The sequence below is a fragment of the Centroberyx affinis genome, unplaced genomic scaffold (genome assembly GCF_046629955.1).
Source record: "Centroberyx affinis isolate AG114_WGS23_722 - 3 ecotype Tasmania unplaced genomic scaffold, CSIRO-AGI_Caff_v1 ptg002909l_1, whole genome shotgun sequence".
Lineage (NCBI taxonomy): Eukaryota > Metazoa > Chordata > Actinopteri > Beryciformes > Berycidae > Centroberyx > Centroberyx affinis.
The window spans coordinates 37689-52500 of NW_027281033.1; the positions used below are offsets into that span (position 1 = coordinate 37689).

The 14812-nt window shown below is 39.7% G+C and overlaps 2 protein-coding genes across 6 annotated transcripts in view; both read right to left on the reverse strand.

Annotated features, from left to right (window-relative positions):
* Positions 1-289: 289 nt before the first annotated feature.
* Positions 290-12574, reverse strand: il23r (interleukin 23 receptor). 5 transcript variants are annotated; one of them, XM_071536582.1, is made up of 18 exons: positions 12438-12574; positions 11253-11390; positions 11038-11117; positions 9832-9964; positions 9374-9555; positions 8835-8958; positions 8527-8693; positions 7666-7802; positions 7336-7531; positions 7117-7199; positions 6684-6885; positions 6397-6579; positions 5594-5692; positions 5220-5375; positions 3228-3377; positions 2914-3001; positions 2310-2400; positions 290-1341 (listed from the first exon to the last, which is right to left on the reverse strand). In XM_071536582.1, the coding sequence occupies exons 3-18, from the start codon at positions 11096-11098 to the stop codon at positions 709-711; spliced, it is 2685 nt and encodes an 894-aa protein (XP_071392683.1). In that variant the 5' UTR covers positions 11099-11117; positions 11253-11390; positions 12438-12574; the 3' UTR covers positions 290-708. The 5 variants fall into 5 exon arrangements, with proteins under 5 accessions (XP_071392683.1, XP_071392682.1, XP_071392685.1 ...); XM_071536581.1 differs by having other exon boundaries at positions 12327-12464; XM_071536584.1 differs by lacking the exon at positions 12438-12574 and adding an exon at positions 11645-11750 and having other exon boundaries at positions 290-1338; positions 3228-3410; positions 5253-5375.
* Positions 12575-14364: 1790 nt separating this feature from the next.
* Positions 14365-14812, reverse strand: part of LOC139658449 (cytochrome P450 2J4-like) — a 9995-nt gene continuing 9547 nt past the window's right edge. Inside the window, exon 9 of the mRNA XM_071536585.1 lies at positions 14365-14540. Coding sequence (XP_071392686.1) covers positions 14365-14540 — 176 coding nt within the window. The remainder of the gene's footprint in view (positions 14541-14812) is intronic.

Sequence of the window (14812 nt, forward strand, 5' to 3'; positions counted from 1 at the left end):
GAAATTTAGACAGTTCTTGGTATGAGCTCTCTAAGGAGGAAGTGAGACGGCTCTCTCAGGAAGTCCTAGAAACCTCTTGTAACTGCAGGTGGCACATGGGCAGGCACTTCACAACAGCTCTAGGAGCAGATTACCATACGCATCGTTCAGCCATTACTGTCAGGAGGGGAACCCCAATCTGACTGTAGGTCTTGTTGTGTTTTGGAAATATTTTGCACTTGGGCACGGCACAGAACATTAGTAACGTCAACACAGAGGTCACACCCTGATATTAAAATAGCACAAACACTTTCAGTGGTTCCAACAGGATGGTTATTTTGAGCACAGTACAGGCATGTACATGATGAGGTATACCGATTATCAACTTCCATTCGTATATTTACTTCAAGTGGTTCAACATACTTTTAGTGGGGAAATTGGAAACGCAACACAATCCATCGAAAATCGCTATAAATTCCTATACTATTATTACAATTAAATTCAATCAAAACTCAACATATCACTCAACATTTTCTTGTTTACTGAGGTCTGGATGATTATAACCAGCTCTTAATAATGTCGCTGATCATTTGAAGCATGAGGTTTCATCACTTGGAGAAAATGTCTCTGCATGCTCAGGTGTTAATGCTTTTTGGCTTCGTAGTGCAGAATTACCAGTTCATCTCTCTCCCAACATCCCTCTTCCTCTGTGTCTCTCATGTGCCTCATCTAGTTGTGAGCGTTGTCGAGAGCAGCTTCTTGAGGGAAATAACCATTAGTCAGTATGGTCTCAACCATATACGGAGACATGTCTGCCTCATCAGCAGTCATTATCTCACCCTGGAGTAAATCCAGAGACGTAGTGCCAATCTCCACCTCAGTCTCAATCCCACTCTCTCCAAGTAAGAAGTCTCTACTGAAGATACTTGTTGTTTCAGCAGTTTTAGGCGCTAAAAGGCCACGGACAGAGCCGAAAGTAAGTCCCAGAGGTGAATTGGGGAAATTCACCTCCACGTTGGAGAGCAAGCCTCCCAGAAACCCTCCAGATATAACTGAGCATCTGTCTCCCTGCTCTCCGGCTGCTACATCCCTCTGCTCTTCCTCTTCTTCCTCCTCTTGTAGAGCTGAGGCAGCAATCTGGGGTTTGTAGCTAACGTGTTCCAGCCGCCCGTCAAGAAGCACTGTCCCGGCATCTGCCGTTTGTAATGTTGCCTCCGCTGTGGCCTGTCCCGACCTGGTCTGGGCCCCCTCTATGTGGATGACGGGGTACAGGTCCTCCCTCTCCTCCTGGGAGATCTCGATGGGGGACAGCGGAGGGTCACTGTAGCTGCACGACGAGAATATTTCAAAGGCACTGTCCTGCTGGGGAGCAAAAGAAAACACATAATGCATTTGATTAAGTCAGACTGAATCATTGAAAGTGGGAGATAGTAAATAAGGCACTGTTAAATGAGACAAACATCTGTCATCGAATGTTCACTGGAAGCAGTTCACAAAGTGGTTGACAGCAAAACAAAGTAGCTGGATGCTGCCAGAGTGCAACAAAATGACCTGACTTCCTAGTCTGGACTAATGAACCACCTCTATAATGAGAGAAACGGAGTACTGTTTTTCAATATTTCATTATAATAGAGGTCACAACAACAGGAAAGAATGCCCCTCAGTCACAATGTAGCCAATTGATTTCTTTCTTTCCCCTCAGAATATCTTTGCAATAATATGATGTTGCTGTTATTGTTGTTGTTGCTGCTGCAGTTGCTGCTGTTGTTGTTTTGGAGATTGTGGTGAATGTACTGCACACAAGTACACAGGTAAACATGAATGTCAAGAGTTAGTTTCAAAAGTGATGCATTCTCTCTGATATGGTTTCCCCTTATAAAGTTTATCGAGACTAGACAATCACTTCTGCCTGAAGGGTAAATGATATCTTATATCTCTTTTCTCTCTCTTGTTTATTTTGGAAATACCCCTTTTGGAATTGAAATACGCACTGGACCCACTAATGCTCTTTGATGTCCTTTCGATGAAACATATGCTAAATGTTCTCTCTAAACTCTATTAATAATTCCTGATGCATATATGTATATAAGAGGTCTGCAGTGGTCAATTTTTTATTTATTTTTTATGGGGGTCTTAAGAGTCTATATCTGTTTTTGTGGGAAGCGGGTGGGATGGGGTGGGGAGTATATGTCTGTAAACTGTATGTTTGTCTGTCAACCCATATTGGGATTTTTTTTGTATTGTTTTTGTGAGAAAAGCAAATAAAATATACATTATAAAAAAAAAACCCAAAAAAGAAACAGTTGGGTTCAGTAGTTTGTTTGGATTACCTGCAGTAGTTTTATGGCATTACTGTTTCTCAGTTTTGGTAACTTTTCAGCAAGCCAGGCAGGTCCCAAGGATATGCATTTCTGTTTTAACCTGGATGGGAAGAAAAAGGTTTTTATTATCATATGCAGTAATGATGCCGCATGCACTGCATTTAGGAAAATACAATACAATTTTAAACAGGTTTATTCTGCCACAGACATTACAACCACAGCCTTGATAACACAGTGATTAAAGTAAAAACTATTCCTGCTCAAAATATGTACACATATTGATATGTGTATTATAAATGATCCCAATCTCACAGCACAAGTACTTAGGCAGTATCCCTAGAACCAAAGCCACCTATCAGGCTGGGGTGATTTTAGGTTTAGGTTTCTGTTTAACTGTCGCTGGATCTTCTCTATTTCTGCCAACTGCTGTGGTGCGGCATTGTACGAAAACGGAGGTGGTAAAACCACACTGGCAATCATCATGGTTACTAGTAAAACAAAACCTATGTAGCGTCCATTCCAAAACAGTTGGAGCACAATGAGGAAAAAGTTACATTTCTCATGATGACAGTAAAGTGATTTAGCACCTTAGGCAGAAACCATTGTATGTTACCTTTTCCTCACACAACTCCAGCACATCAAGTTGGCTATGATCGCAATGAAGAGCGTAGCAGTGACGACAAACCCGACCAACAGGCCATCTAGAGGAGACAAGGAGGGAAAGGAACACCTCAGTATACAAGTTTAGATGTCAGAGATGCTTACTGGTGCTCAAAGAAAATAAAGGGGAATTATGGGTACTGGAACCAGACTAGGAAATCCTCATAAACGACTACCAAATGCTTTCAAAACACAGACTACTAGTAATAGGTTTGTGGGTGTGATTTTAATGGGGTCATAACGGCACAATGGCAGTAAGTGACTGACATGCAGGGTCCGCAGGGTCCACAGGCTGAGAGGAGATCAGGTTCCCCGGCGGTCCCTCTCCTGCTGAGGTGGACGCAGACAGCCAGACAGCCAGAGATCCTTCAGGACAGTCCAGCCACATCTGCCTGGGCCCAGAGCCAGACACCGTCACTGGAGAGAGGCAAATGACCATCAGGCTATTCTCTATTAGAACTCTGCAATTAATTCAACATTTTTAATCGCAATATTGACAAGTATAACTTCAAAATGTTATAGGCTACATTTGCTATGTAAAATATGTAAAGGCGGGAAAGTAGCCTATCTATTCTGATATTGTGCAGAATTCCAAGACTACAAATTAACATGAATACTGGGAAAAACTTTTTTTTTAATTTTAATTTTTTTTTTAATTTTACCAGTTCTATGTCTTAACCTCTCATTTCCCCCCTTTACTTTTTTAAGTTTACTTTTTAATTTGGTGAAGAAAAATATATGTAGAAAATGCTGCATTTCTATGTATGATGATTCAGCCATTCAGTACAAGAAATGGCAGGAAATGGCCCACAACAAAAAGGTAGAGCTGTGTATGATGATTCATATCAGAATTGCAATATAGCAAAAACCATCACAATATGAGTTTTTGTCATCCATAATCTCTATTAGGGACATCATCAGCCATTCACAGTCTAATACATTTTGGGATGTAAGCAGCATGAGAATAAGATACACATTCAAATAATTTTGAATAACACAAAGTAACAGCAGCCAGTGTATACATAAGGTGTCTCATCGAAATAGAGAAAGGTAACTTCTCAGGTGACTTTTCACCAACAGAGGAAGTTCCAGAAATAGTGAGCGAAACATGCTGGTTAGTAACAGCCTCAGGGCTGCATGTGTGCACGCAGCCACATGGCTTCATATGCAGTGAGCTTCCTGTTTGTGGTCAAAGTAAGTTCTAGATAAGTCTATGATTCACTGAACAGACTGCCAGTGCTTAAAATATTGATTCAGCTCACTAGTGGTCCTTTGCATTCGTGGTCTAGAACTTTGTCAAACAGGTGTTTACCCAAAACAATACACAGGTTTAGTACATAAGGTATAACTTAGGTATTTAGGTATAACTTATGTTATATGGTATCTGTGAAATTAGTCCCCAAAGACACAGAATATATATATGACTTCATACAACAAGCAGCTATCAACTATTCATCAGAAAAGATTAATGTCTAGCTTTGGCAGTTCACCGGATTACTGGAACTGAGAGCTGAAAAACCCTGCTGATGCACTGTGGGTTTGTGGGTTTGTGGGAGGGGAGCATCAATGGGATGAAAGGTACACACTTTCCATTATGTAAGAGTGGGCTGTGCTAAAACACAACATATGCATACTACTGCATAGTAAGTTCCCACGCTCTAGCATATACATGGGCTTGTTAGGAAGCATTAGCCTGACAAAGATAAAGTACATACATAAGCACACCGCAAACTGAACACCATATTCTGATATTGTGCAGAATTCCAAGACAACAAATTAAGATGAATGCTGGAAAAATCTTTTCTTTTAAATTTTAATTTTTAAAACATTTTACCAGTTCTATGTCTTAACCTCTCATTTCCCCCCCTTTACTTTTTAATTTGGTGAAGAAAAATATATGTAGAAAATGCTGCATTTCTATGTATGATGATTCAGCCATTCAGTACAAGAAATGGCAGGAAATGGCCCACAACAAAAAGGTAGAGCTGTGTGTCCCTTGAAGATCAATCAAATTCCAACTGTGCTTTAATTTTGATAGAGAAAGTAAAACTCATAGTTCCAAAGTTCATATTTACCACAAGAAAATAAAAAATCAGCTGAAAGAAGTCAGCTGTAGGGTTGCTTTACTGTGCAGAAAACCTACTTTTTTATGGATATAAAATAGCCTACATTAGACACACAGACAATGTACTGTACACACACACACACACACACACACACACACACACACACACACAGCACAAGAATAAAAATCCTCACTCCTGTTTTCTGTGTGGTTGGAGTGTAGTCTGCGGAGATAGATGGTGTAGTTTGTGATGAAGCCTCTCTGCTGGTCTACAGCCAGCTCCTCCCACTGGATCAGGATCCGTTTGGCCTCATAGACCAGTACCGACACATTGGGACCAGACACTGGCTCTGGAAGACAGACAGAGTGAATGGTAGGTAGGCTACTGTATGCCAGGCATGGGACTGTCCACTGAGTATGTACCGATTTCTTTCATTGTCTGATTCATGGATAGATAGCAAGCATGCAAAATCAATCAAGCGCTAAACTTAGACCCTCAGGGGTCATTTTTAGGATCTTTGCATTTAGGGCTGTGGGAAAAAAACAGTGAGTGAGTTGTGAACCATACTCTGTTCTTTGGAATAGACCAGGCCAGATGATGGATCACTCACGCCCCTGGTGGTCACAGCATACAAAGAGACATTATACCTCACACCTGCAGTCAGACCTGAAACAGTACAGAAAGAGCACCAGGAAAACTAAGCACCCTCTGCAGCAGTCTCTTATCATTGTCTCAAACTCTCAATGGTAATTCACAAATTGCCAAATTGCTTTTCATCAGCTGTATTATGAATATGAATCCTCAACTGATGATTCAAATGATGGAAAAATACACAAAGTAATGTAATACCCCAACAAGCCACTAGAGTACACTGCTTGATCTCAATTGAGGCCCTTGTGTCCTTTGTCATTAATGTTTTGTACCATGTGGGAGAGAGTACATTTTGTGGTTGTTACTGTAATAGAAACTAAGCCATGACCGGTGAGGTTTTACGGTCTATGGGTGAAGCACACAACTATCTTTTTTTTTTTTTTTTGGTGAACATTTTGATTCTTTCCCTTTTTAATGCAATGGTGCATTACCAGGGTTTATAAAAGTCATTTCACACAGTGCTTTACAGTGATTTTAGAACAGGGTTTTTACTCTTTTTACAAACATACATATAAACAAACAGCAAGACCAAGGGTTTTTACTCTTTTTACAAACATACATATAAACAAACAGCAAGACCATGACAGACACAGCATATTGTGAATTGATAACAACATACAAATAAGACATAGCTGATGCACACACTTATCATAGTAGTACATGTATGTGTGTTTCTGTGTGTGCAGACATGGACTCAGCTATCTTAATGGTGACTTTACCTGTGATAAGTGTGGTGTTTTGGTCTTTGGCCACTCTTTGCCAGTGCAGCCCCGCAACTCCACTTGTCCATTCCACCACATAGTCCAGCAGCTGGCCTCCAGACGCCGGAGACGACCAGGAGACGACCACAACATTGCCGTCACCTGCAGGAGCCAGCTCCCACAGAGCCAGTCCAGAAACACCTACACAAATAAGATTACGCCTCCTTGTGCTTTATGCTTTAAATTCACAGATATAAAAAAAACATGCACACAGGTTTTTGTCTCAGTATACAATGTTGCTGTACCTAAGTGTCTGAGTGGCACAGCAGCTGGTGGAGATTTTCCATATGAGGTGACGGCACTGACGCTCAGCGCCTGGACGCCTGGTGACACCTGAACTGAACACTGGTTCACAGCAGCCGGACAGGTGACTCTCTGCTTCGGACTGTTATCCAGGAAGATCTCATACTGTTGCACCTCACCACTGTAATCCTCTGGAGACGGAGGCTGGGGAGAAAAGTTTAATCAAGTCCATCACTAAAGGTTGCTGCTTGTTTACAACATGCAGTAAGTCTGTTTTATTCAATAAGCAGTATGATCAACTTTAGATGTATAACCCAATCACTCTACCAGTGGTGTCAATGTAAGAGCCAGAAGCATGGCACTTTCATGTGGTAAAACAGACATTTCATACTGAAGGTAGCTATTCATTTCTCATTCGTAGATAACACACATTACCTTCCATAAAACGGTCACAGTCCGCAGCCCATTTGTCTCCTGGGCGTGTAACATCCTCCAGACATGCAGCTGCTGAGACGGACCTAAAGATAAGTTTGACCACAAGTCAATGGTTTATTATGAGTGGTGAAAATCTCAAACATCATGCAGTTTCAGTTACAGCGGTAACGTGATATGCAAGAGCTTTCAGGCACATTAAAAATCAGGTTGTGAGCTTGCCTTTGCCGGGGATTCTCCTCCTGAAAGATGGACTCCATTTGCTGCAGAGCGGCCTCTTGCTGGACGTGGATCTCTTGGTCGGGGTGAGTCCTGATGTGGAGTTACATGCTCTGATCTGGAACTCATATTCTGTCAGAGGCTTCAGGTCATCAACTCGTATCAAACCCTTACTGAGCTCTGTTGCCTCTCCCTCTACCTGCACAAAGCATCAGGCAATTAGGTCACCTACGTATCAACTGTGGTCAATTCTGCAAATAATGTAATGGTAGAAATGCAATTCTACTATCACCACCAGTAGTGACTAAAATCATGTTGCAAACATCAATTTACCCAAGAGGCATTATCTGTGCTGAGCCTGATGAAGAATCTGAGACGGTCTGAGGACTCTGGGCTTCTCCAGTGCAACATGGCTGCTATGGAGTTATTCCAAAACTCTATCTGCATAATATGAGGGGTCTCTGGTATCACTGCAACACAAAAGAACCAAATTGTTTAGCTGTCCATCATCCATGCAAGCGTCTTTGAAATTCTTTGAAAATCTTTTGAAATTCCTTTGAAATTCACAATAAGCAAGAGTGATCGTACATTAGAAATTAGCCAATAGGAAAAGGATTGCTAAACGACTCCAAAACAATCACGATACAGCAATAGTAACTAGGTTGATGAAAGGATGCGCCTACGCAGTATTTGTTTTTGGTGCTAGACCAAAGTCATAGAGTTCCAACATCAAATACCCTGAAGAACTGTGTGTGCTACCTGTTTACCTTACCTTACCTGGTTATTTGACGTTGGGATAATACAGCAGTATCAGCAACAGCAACATCAGCAGTTGATTGCTGAGTCAAAAATACTTTGTTGCAACAGCTAACAGTCGAAAACTGACAAAGAGATAAAGTTCACTAAAACAAAGGCTGCTGAGAGTGTGAGACACAGTAGTGCAATTATTCACTACAGAGAGATATTGCAGATACAGAGAAACAGAAGGCTGATATAATCAGGTCAAATTAGTCAAACTGTGATAGACCAACTGTTTAAAAGGGACAACTGACAGCACAGGATGACTAACTTCCTGAGAAGAAAATATGTCTTAACTGTTTTAGATTTTACAAAAATCTCAAAATATTAAGTATGTATACACACCCACGCTCATAAGTTTATGCATATTTAAATATTACAGAAGTGCGAGCTTACCTATATCCTTCACACAGAGGATGAAGGGATCTGACTTTGATGCGCCGAAGTGGTTGCCAGCAGTGACGATCAACTGGTAGATTTCATTTTCATCTAACACTGTCCGTGGCATAGTGAATTCTCCAGTATCACGGATCCAATCAGAATGTACTTGGGTTCCATTTTTTCTATTTATAAGACATATGAGTGTCATTGTAGAAATTGTGTGCGCACAACATATTGGCAACATATAGTTTTTTTTTTTTTTGTAAGACAGCAAGGCAGCAGGTTTCATTTGAACACATACGCAACATAACATAACACCGTACCTGGTGACTGAAATGTTATAGGTAGTGCGTAAGTGCGTTTCCTGCCCCCTGTTCCATGAGCAGTCTATCACATTTGAGTTCCTTGATGTTTCACAGCTAATATCTGTGGGCTTGTCTGGAGACACTAGAAGAGGATGGAACACAATTATATCTCATCTGACACCTTCCCACTGTTATACCGGGTGTTTCAAAAGAAGGTATACTCTTTTTAAGAATTTAATGGAAAAAAAAAGTACATTTTTTGTCTTTTTTAACTTACATAGTCATTTCAACCAAATGATTCAACATTCAATTGATAAGTGTACCCCGAAACAGGAAGACTATTCAATAATACAGTGAGCATCAATAATGTATTTAAAAATACTTTTGAAACAGGTTGCATATTACCAGACAATTAAAGAAAAGCATAATCAAAGTTGAACAATATACTGTATCTTCCAATCATAATGTAGTCACACAGCATAAGAGCCTTTATTTAGTTGGTTATTGTAGTCAAAACTACCGTACTAGCTTTTAGCAACATTTAGACATCTACTTACATCCGCCATGCAGGTCCAGTCCGCAGACAGTCTGCGTCTGCACGCCTGCCCTCTGCTTGCAGGTCACTGTAGTTTTTGGCTTGCGGACGTTGGTCAGTCTGAATCTCACTGTGGTACAGTTGACTTTCTCCTCTGGCGGCACGGTCGGGCCATTCACATTCACCTGCAGGGAAAATCTAAAACTGGAAGTGACATAAGAAGAAAAACGTTTTGTTTTTTGTCTCGAGAAGCTTCTACAGGAGAACATGACAGAACACAACAACAGTGTTCTCAGTTTCTTGAGATATCCATAAATATGAACACTGAATGAATTTTAAAAAGGAGAGTAGATACAGAATATAACACATATAATATAATATAATATCATATAATATCATATCATATCATATCATATCATATCATATCATATCATCTCATCCTGTCCTATCATAATTGTGTCATTACTCTGTCATTCCCACCTCCTGTCACACTTTGTGGTGTGGCAGTACACCGTCAGGTCGGAGCCAATGAGGAACAGTGGATCTGGCTCCACTGTCAGGTAGCCGAGGCAGTTAACGGTTAACTGGCAGCCAGCAGGGAGCAGAGGGCAGTCTGTCCAGAGAGGAAAAACAAACACAAACTCAAATCATGCACTTTAGAAAAACAGGAGTAGGTAGAAAAACCTTTAATTTTAATTCTGGCACTATGTCATTAGCATATACCAGCTCATATAAATACCTTGGATTTATTATGGATGAACATTTCACATTTGAAGAGGGCTGCGGGTAGAGCCCTGGGTTCAGTAATAAGTAAATTGAAATTGAAATTTGTTTTACTGTCCACTGTATGATGAACTAAGCCTGCCTTTATTTGAGAAAATACAAAACAAGAAGCCTGAGCTGTTCTGGTTAGGAGATTAGATAAAAATGGAATGGTTAGTCAGTGAGGAAGGATTTGGTGTGGCGAGTTTCATTTGGAAAGCGTGGAGATTGAGAAGGGATAAGCTGCTTGTTTGAATGTTTGAATGGATGACTTTGATTTGTATGTTTTGATTGGTTGATTTGTTTCTGGTTCTTTTTGTTTGTTCAACGTGATGCCCTTGTGTCTTGTAAGACCATAAGCCCATGTGGTGCATGACACAATAATAAAAATCAAATCAAATGAAATTTGGATTTTGCTGTTCAAGAAATGCTAATTTTCAAAGGCAGAGAGCACTATTAAAATTGAGTGGTATGTGTATATATGAATACCTGCTACACTACGATATACCATTATATGCGTTAGTCTGGCTCATACACTATGTCCTTTTACTTTTACCGCCACTCTCCACTGCGGACTTTGCAATAAGGCATATTTGCCAAAAAATAGTGTAAGAAAAAATGTCTCAGACCTCGAATATTTAAGTTTATCCAAAAACCATCACACTTTATACCTCACCACTGCAGTCAGACTGGTAGCAGCAGGGATTAGAACTGAAAAGTAATCTCACTGAAACAGTGTACTTCCCTACAGTCCCTTAATTATCTGCGCAATGTGTAAATGTTTTATTTTTAATTGTATACATTGTTGCATGTTGTTTGTCTACATCTTCAAATAAATAAGTAAACAATCTAAACAGAGATAGATAGATGATAGATAGATGGATAGATAGATGAACAGTTTCATATTATAGTAATTCAACTTACGTCTGGAAAAATTAAGGAGGAATATAATTGTACATCTCCAAATGGTTTGGAAGAGATTCATCTCAGCTCATCTTCTGTCTCTGTTAATGACAAATAATCCACTCATTATGATGCAGCTGTCATCAAAGTTATTTTGATCATAAGTCAACAATTAAAAGTAGTTCATGGAAATTTCCATAACAGCCCAGTAGATAAAGTGACTCCTCAAAACTTACCTCAGCCATCTGTGTACTGGAGATGTTCCGGGAAAACTGAAGATGAAACACAAGGTTTTGCTGAACTGCTCCTCTTTTTAGTGCTGGTTTGTTGCCGCTAACATTCACAGAACAAGCAGGTCCAGTCATAGTAGAAGTCTGACACATGTAACATGACATATAAGAGGTAAGAAAATTACATCAAAGTCACTGTCTTTGCGCGTAACTGTTGAAAAATCTCTCACGGTAGGCTACATATCCTGTGACAGATTCGTGGTATTTTTTTTTTCTAAATATCTTGAAATGAGATTACAGGCATTATTCATTTCTTTAACATAGGTCTATCTCCTTCTCCACCACAGATACTAAAAACCATTACATTATTTTAACACGTAAACGTAGATAAAGCTCACCAGCATTTCAAATCATCTGCATGCCCTTTGAAAACGATGTTGTCATTGGGGTTTGCTATCAATATTTCGAAAGAGTTTATATTTTGATCTTTGCCGTAGTTATATCTTCCTCAAGTGACAGCCTTGCCTGATGTTGCAAGATTTATTGTGTATGAGAAACTGATCTTTTCCGTGCGTCTGAAACTTCTTAAGGGGGCCAATGACCTAGTTTTGTGGTTTTTTTAGCAAATGCAGAAACTTTGAACATTAGTTTGAGCAATTCAGTGTCCTACTTAGTAGCCTGTTATTCTTCACCACAAAGGCTCAGTTAGCTTTAAACACCAGTGTCCTTAAAACCTGCTCTCACTAAATTTGCTGCTGTTAGCAGATGATCAGGTGAGCAACCTGACATGTAAGACATGTACTGTATGACAGATTTCGCCTTGTAAAAGGTGCTGACTTCTCTGGCCAGGTCTTCAAAGCAGCACCATTGTCCTAGTCTGGTTACTAGACCTCTCTATCTTGTTTCCAGCAGTCCTGACACTTCTTATCAGAATAAGGCCGATGAAGCTGGACATGGATTGACTGACAAACAAAGGCTATCAAATCATAAAAAGTTAATTCACATCATACCAAACATATTACTGTAATTCAGTGTTGTATCTGAACGTAAACAATATGCCAAGAAAATAATGTGGTCTACCTTATGAACAGTTTTCTTGAGGTAGGTCTGAATTTGGTCACTTCACCTGAAAAACTAAAACAACCCATATTTTTTCCAGTTGAGAGTTACTTAGTTAAAAAAGACAGTCACCTTGTGCCTCTGTTCATAATCCTTCAGACTGACAGAGAGTTTATGTGTGTATGAGAAAGAAAAGCAGTGCCTGTGACTTTTTCAAGCCACTCTAGATCGTGTGATTTCCTCGTTGATACTTATTTTCCATCTCCAACTTCAAAAGCTTTGAAGGGAAAACCCAGCAGCAAGAATAGGTATACTTTCATGTTAAGATCACAGAGACCTCAAGCCCTACAGTTCTGCTGTTCTAGTTTTCAGAGTAGTAATCCAACTCAAGTCTCAATATTGAATACGAAAGGTTGTATCTGAGGAAAATTAGGCAGGAACTATATTTTATATAGCCTATAAGGCAGAATCTCATTGCTTGAATGTGTGAAGACAAAAAGCTATGAAACTGGGAAGCCAAATATGGTTGAAATTATCTGTCATACAAATATCTCATACAGTTTCATACTACATAGTACCTGACCCCCAGTTTACAAACTGAATTTCCCTTTGATTGCAGGCATCATACATGCCTAAATGAACCAAGTTGATAAATTATACTGAGATTGACTAGGCCTACATGACACTCTCTAGGTTGAGTGAATGTAGTTCACACCTGTCAAACCTCAGAGAAACTGAAACCACAATGTGAACATGTGGCATGAACACAGTGGTTTGAATGAGCACAAGGTACTGAATCTCAGGGTCATTTATTTACACAGTCGAGTAGAAGTTGTATTTTGATCTGAGCGACTCTGACAGATAAGTGTATTAAGAATTTAGCTCCCAGTGACAATTCTTTAAAACAGAGCTGATGTAATCTTTTGTATCAATGATTTTATTACATATTTACAAATATTACTTCAATAATATAACATACAGGTTTATCGGACAGGCTATTCATTGAGAATAAAATGTTTCCGAATTACGTTTCGGTTATATTATAGAACATTGTAAAACAGCATGGTGATACAGATTACAGGATTAGTATGTTGACATAGATTAGAAAGATAGAAAGATAGATCTTTTCAAAGTATAACATAGGGTAACGGCTATGGAAAACAATGTCTGTAAATAAAATTTATAATGTTGATCAAAATTGCTGTAAAGATTTGAGCATTGATGATTTATCATGACAAAGGACAGAACCACTCGGCTATAGGCAATAAAAAGAAAAATTCAGATTTTGAAGCTTTATGCTGCGCAAGGTTATACTGCGCCATTTCTCTTATTTCTTTGTTAAAGTCCCACTGAAGTTAGAGCGTCTTTAGCTTCTGTACTGTGACGTATTTCCCAGTGAAACAGAATATTTGAGCGGTGTACAGTTACAAGAGGGATTTAAATCAAATCCTTCGCATTTGATTGGACCACTAAACAGTGGGCGGGGCTTAGAATTTAGCGCGATATGGAGCTACAGAGAGAAACTGAGCTACAGAGGACTGTTGGCTCCACACACACCTCCCTCACACCTCCCTCACCTGTTGTTCGATCAGGAGGAGGACAAGGGAGAGATGAATGAATTAGACCTCAGCGACATTGTTTTGGAAATGAAAACAAAGTTTTTGCCCACTGACATCCAAACACATCTCTTCCTATCTCTCTCCATATTGCTCTGTCAGCTGCTACGACCCAGAAACGTGAAGTGCGGTTTTATATAACCTGTGGCTAGCTAGAGGTTGAAGAATGATTGATGGGTGGATGTCATGATATTATTGGTTGAAATTGGTTGGTTCATGCTTACGTAAGCACACGGCATATTTTGTTTTACAGGAAGAAAACATGATTGGATTTTGATATAAGAATACAAAGAAATTTTTTATTTTTTTATTTTTTTTGGCATATATTGTTAAATATGTGCACAATATGACCAGGGCTGTGATCTAAAAGGGTTAAAAATGCATTTTTCATTTCATCTCGACTTTAAGCATGGGGGTAGAGCAGGTCAGAGACAGTGAGTGGTTTATCTTGGTATGGCACAGAGGCGATAAGGTTTGGGACAGTGAGTGGCACCCAACTTGAAATCCAGACTGGGCTCCTCTCCAGTGGGTGCAGAGAATGAGAACCTCTGAAGGAGGGAGGTGAAGAAGAGGAATAACTCCATCCTGGCCAGTGGTTCCCCAGGACATGCACGCTTACCTGGGAAGACATAATAGTCTAGTTCAGTTTGATTCACAAATATTTCAATAGGATCCACAGTAGATCGCTGCAGCACATAAGGATAGGATGTGAGCATTAATCCCCTCACCTCCCTTCTACAAAATCAAAATGCATCTGTACAGCCTTGGGCCTTATCAATTACTAGCGTTTCTTTATTACAAAATAATATAAAAAAAAACATTACAGGGAGTAATAATAGAAGTATACTATACTATATACTATACTAAGAATGGCAATCATAATGATGGTCC

Excerpts from the sequence above, each read along its gene's own strand:
- il23r (XM_071536582.1), bottom strand. The coding sequence starts at position 11,098 with ATGAATCTCTTCCAAACCATTTGGAGATGTACAATTATATTCCTCCTT. Across the intron at positions 9,556-9,831 it reads ACCACAAAGTGTGACAGGAG|TTTTAGATTTTCCCTGCAGG; the intron begins GTGGGAATGACA and ends TGTCACTTCCAG. Across the intron at positions 5,693-6,396 it reads AAACACCACACTTATCACAG|GTCTGACTGCAGGTGTGAGG; the intron begins GTAAAGTCACCA and ends GTACTGTTTCAG.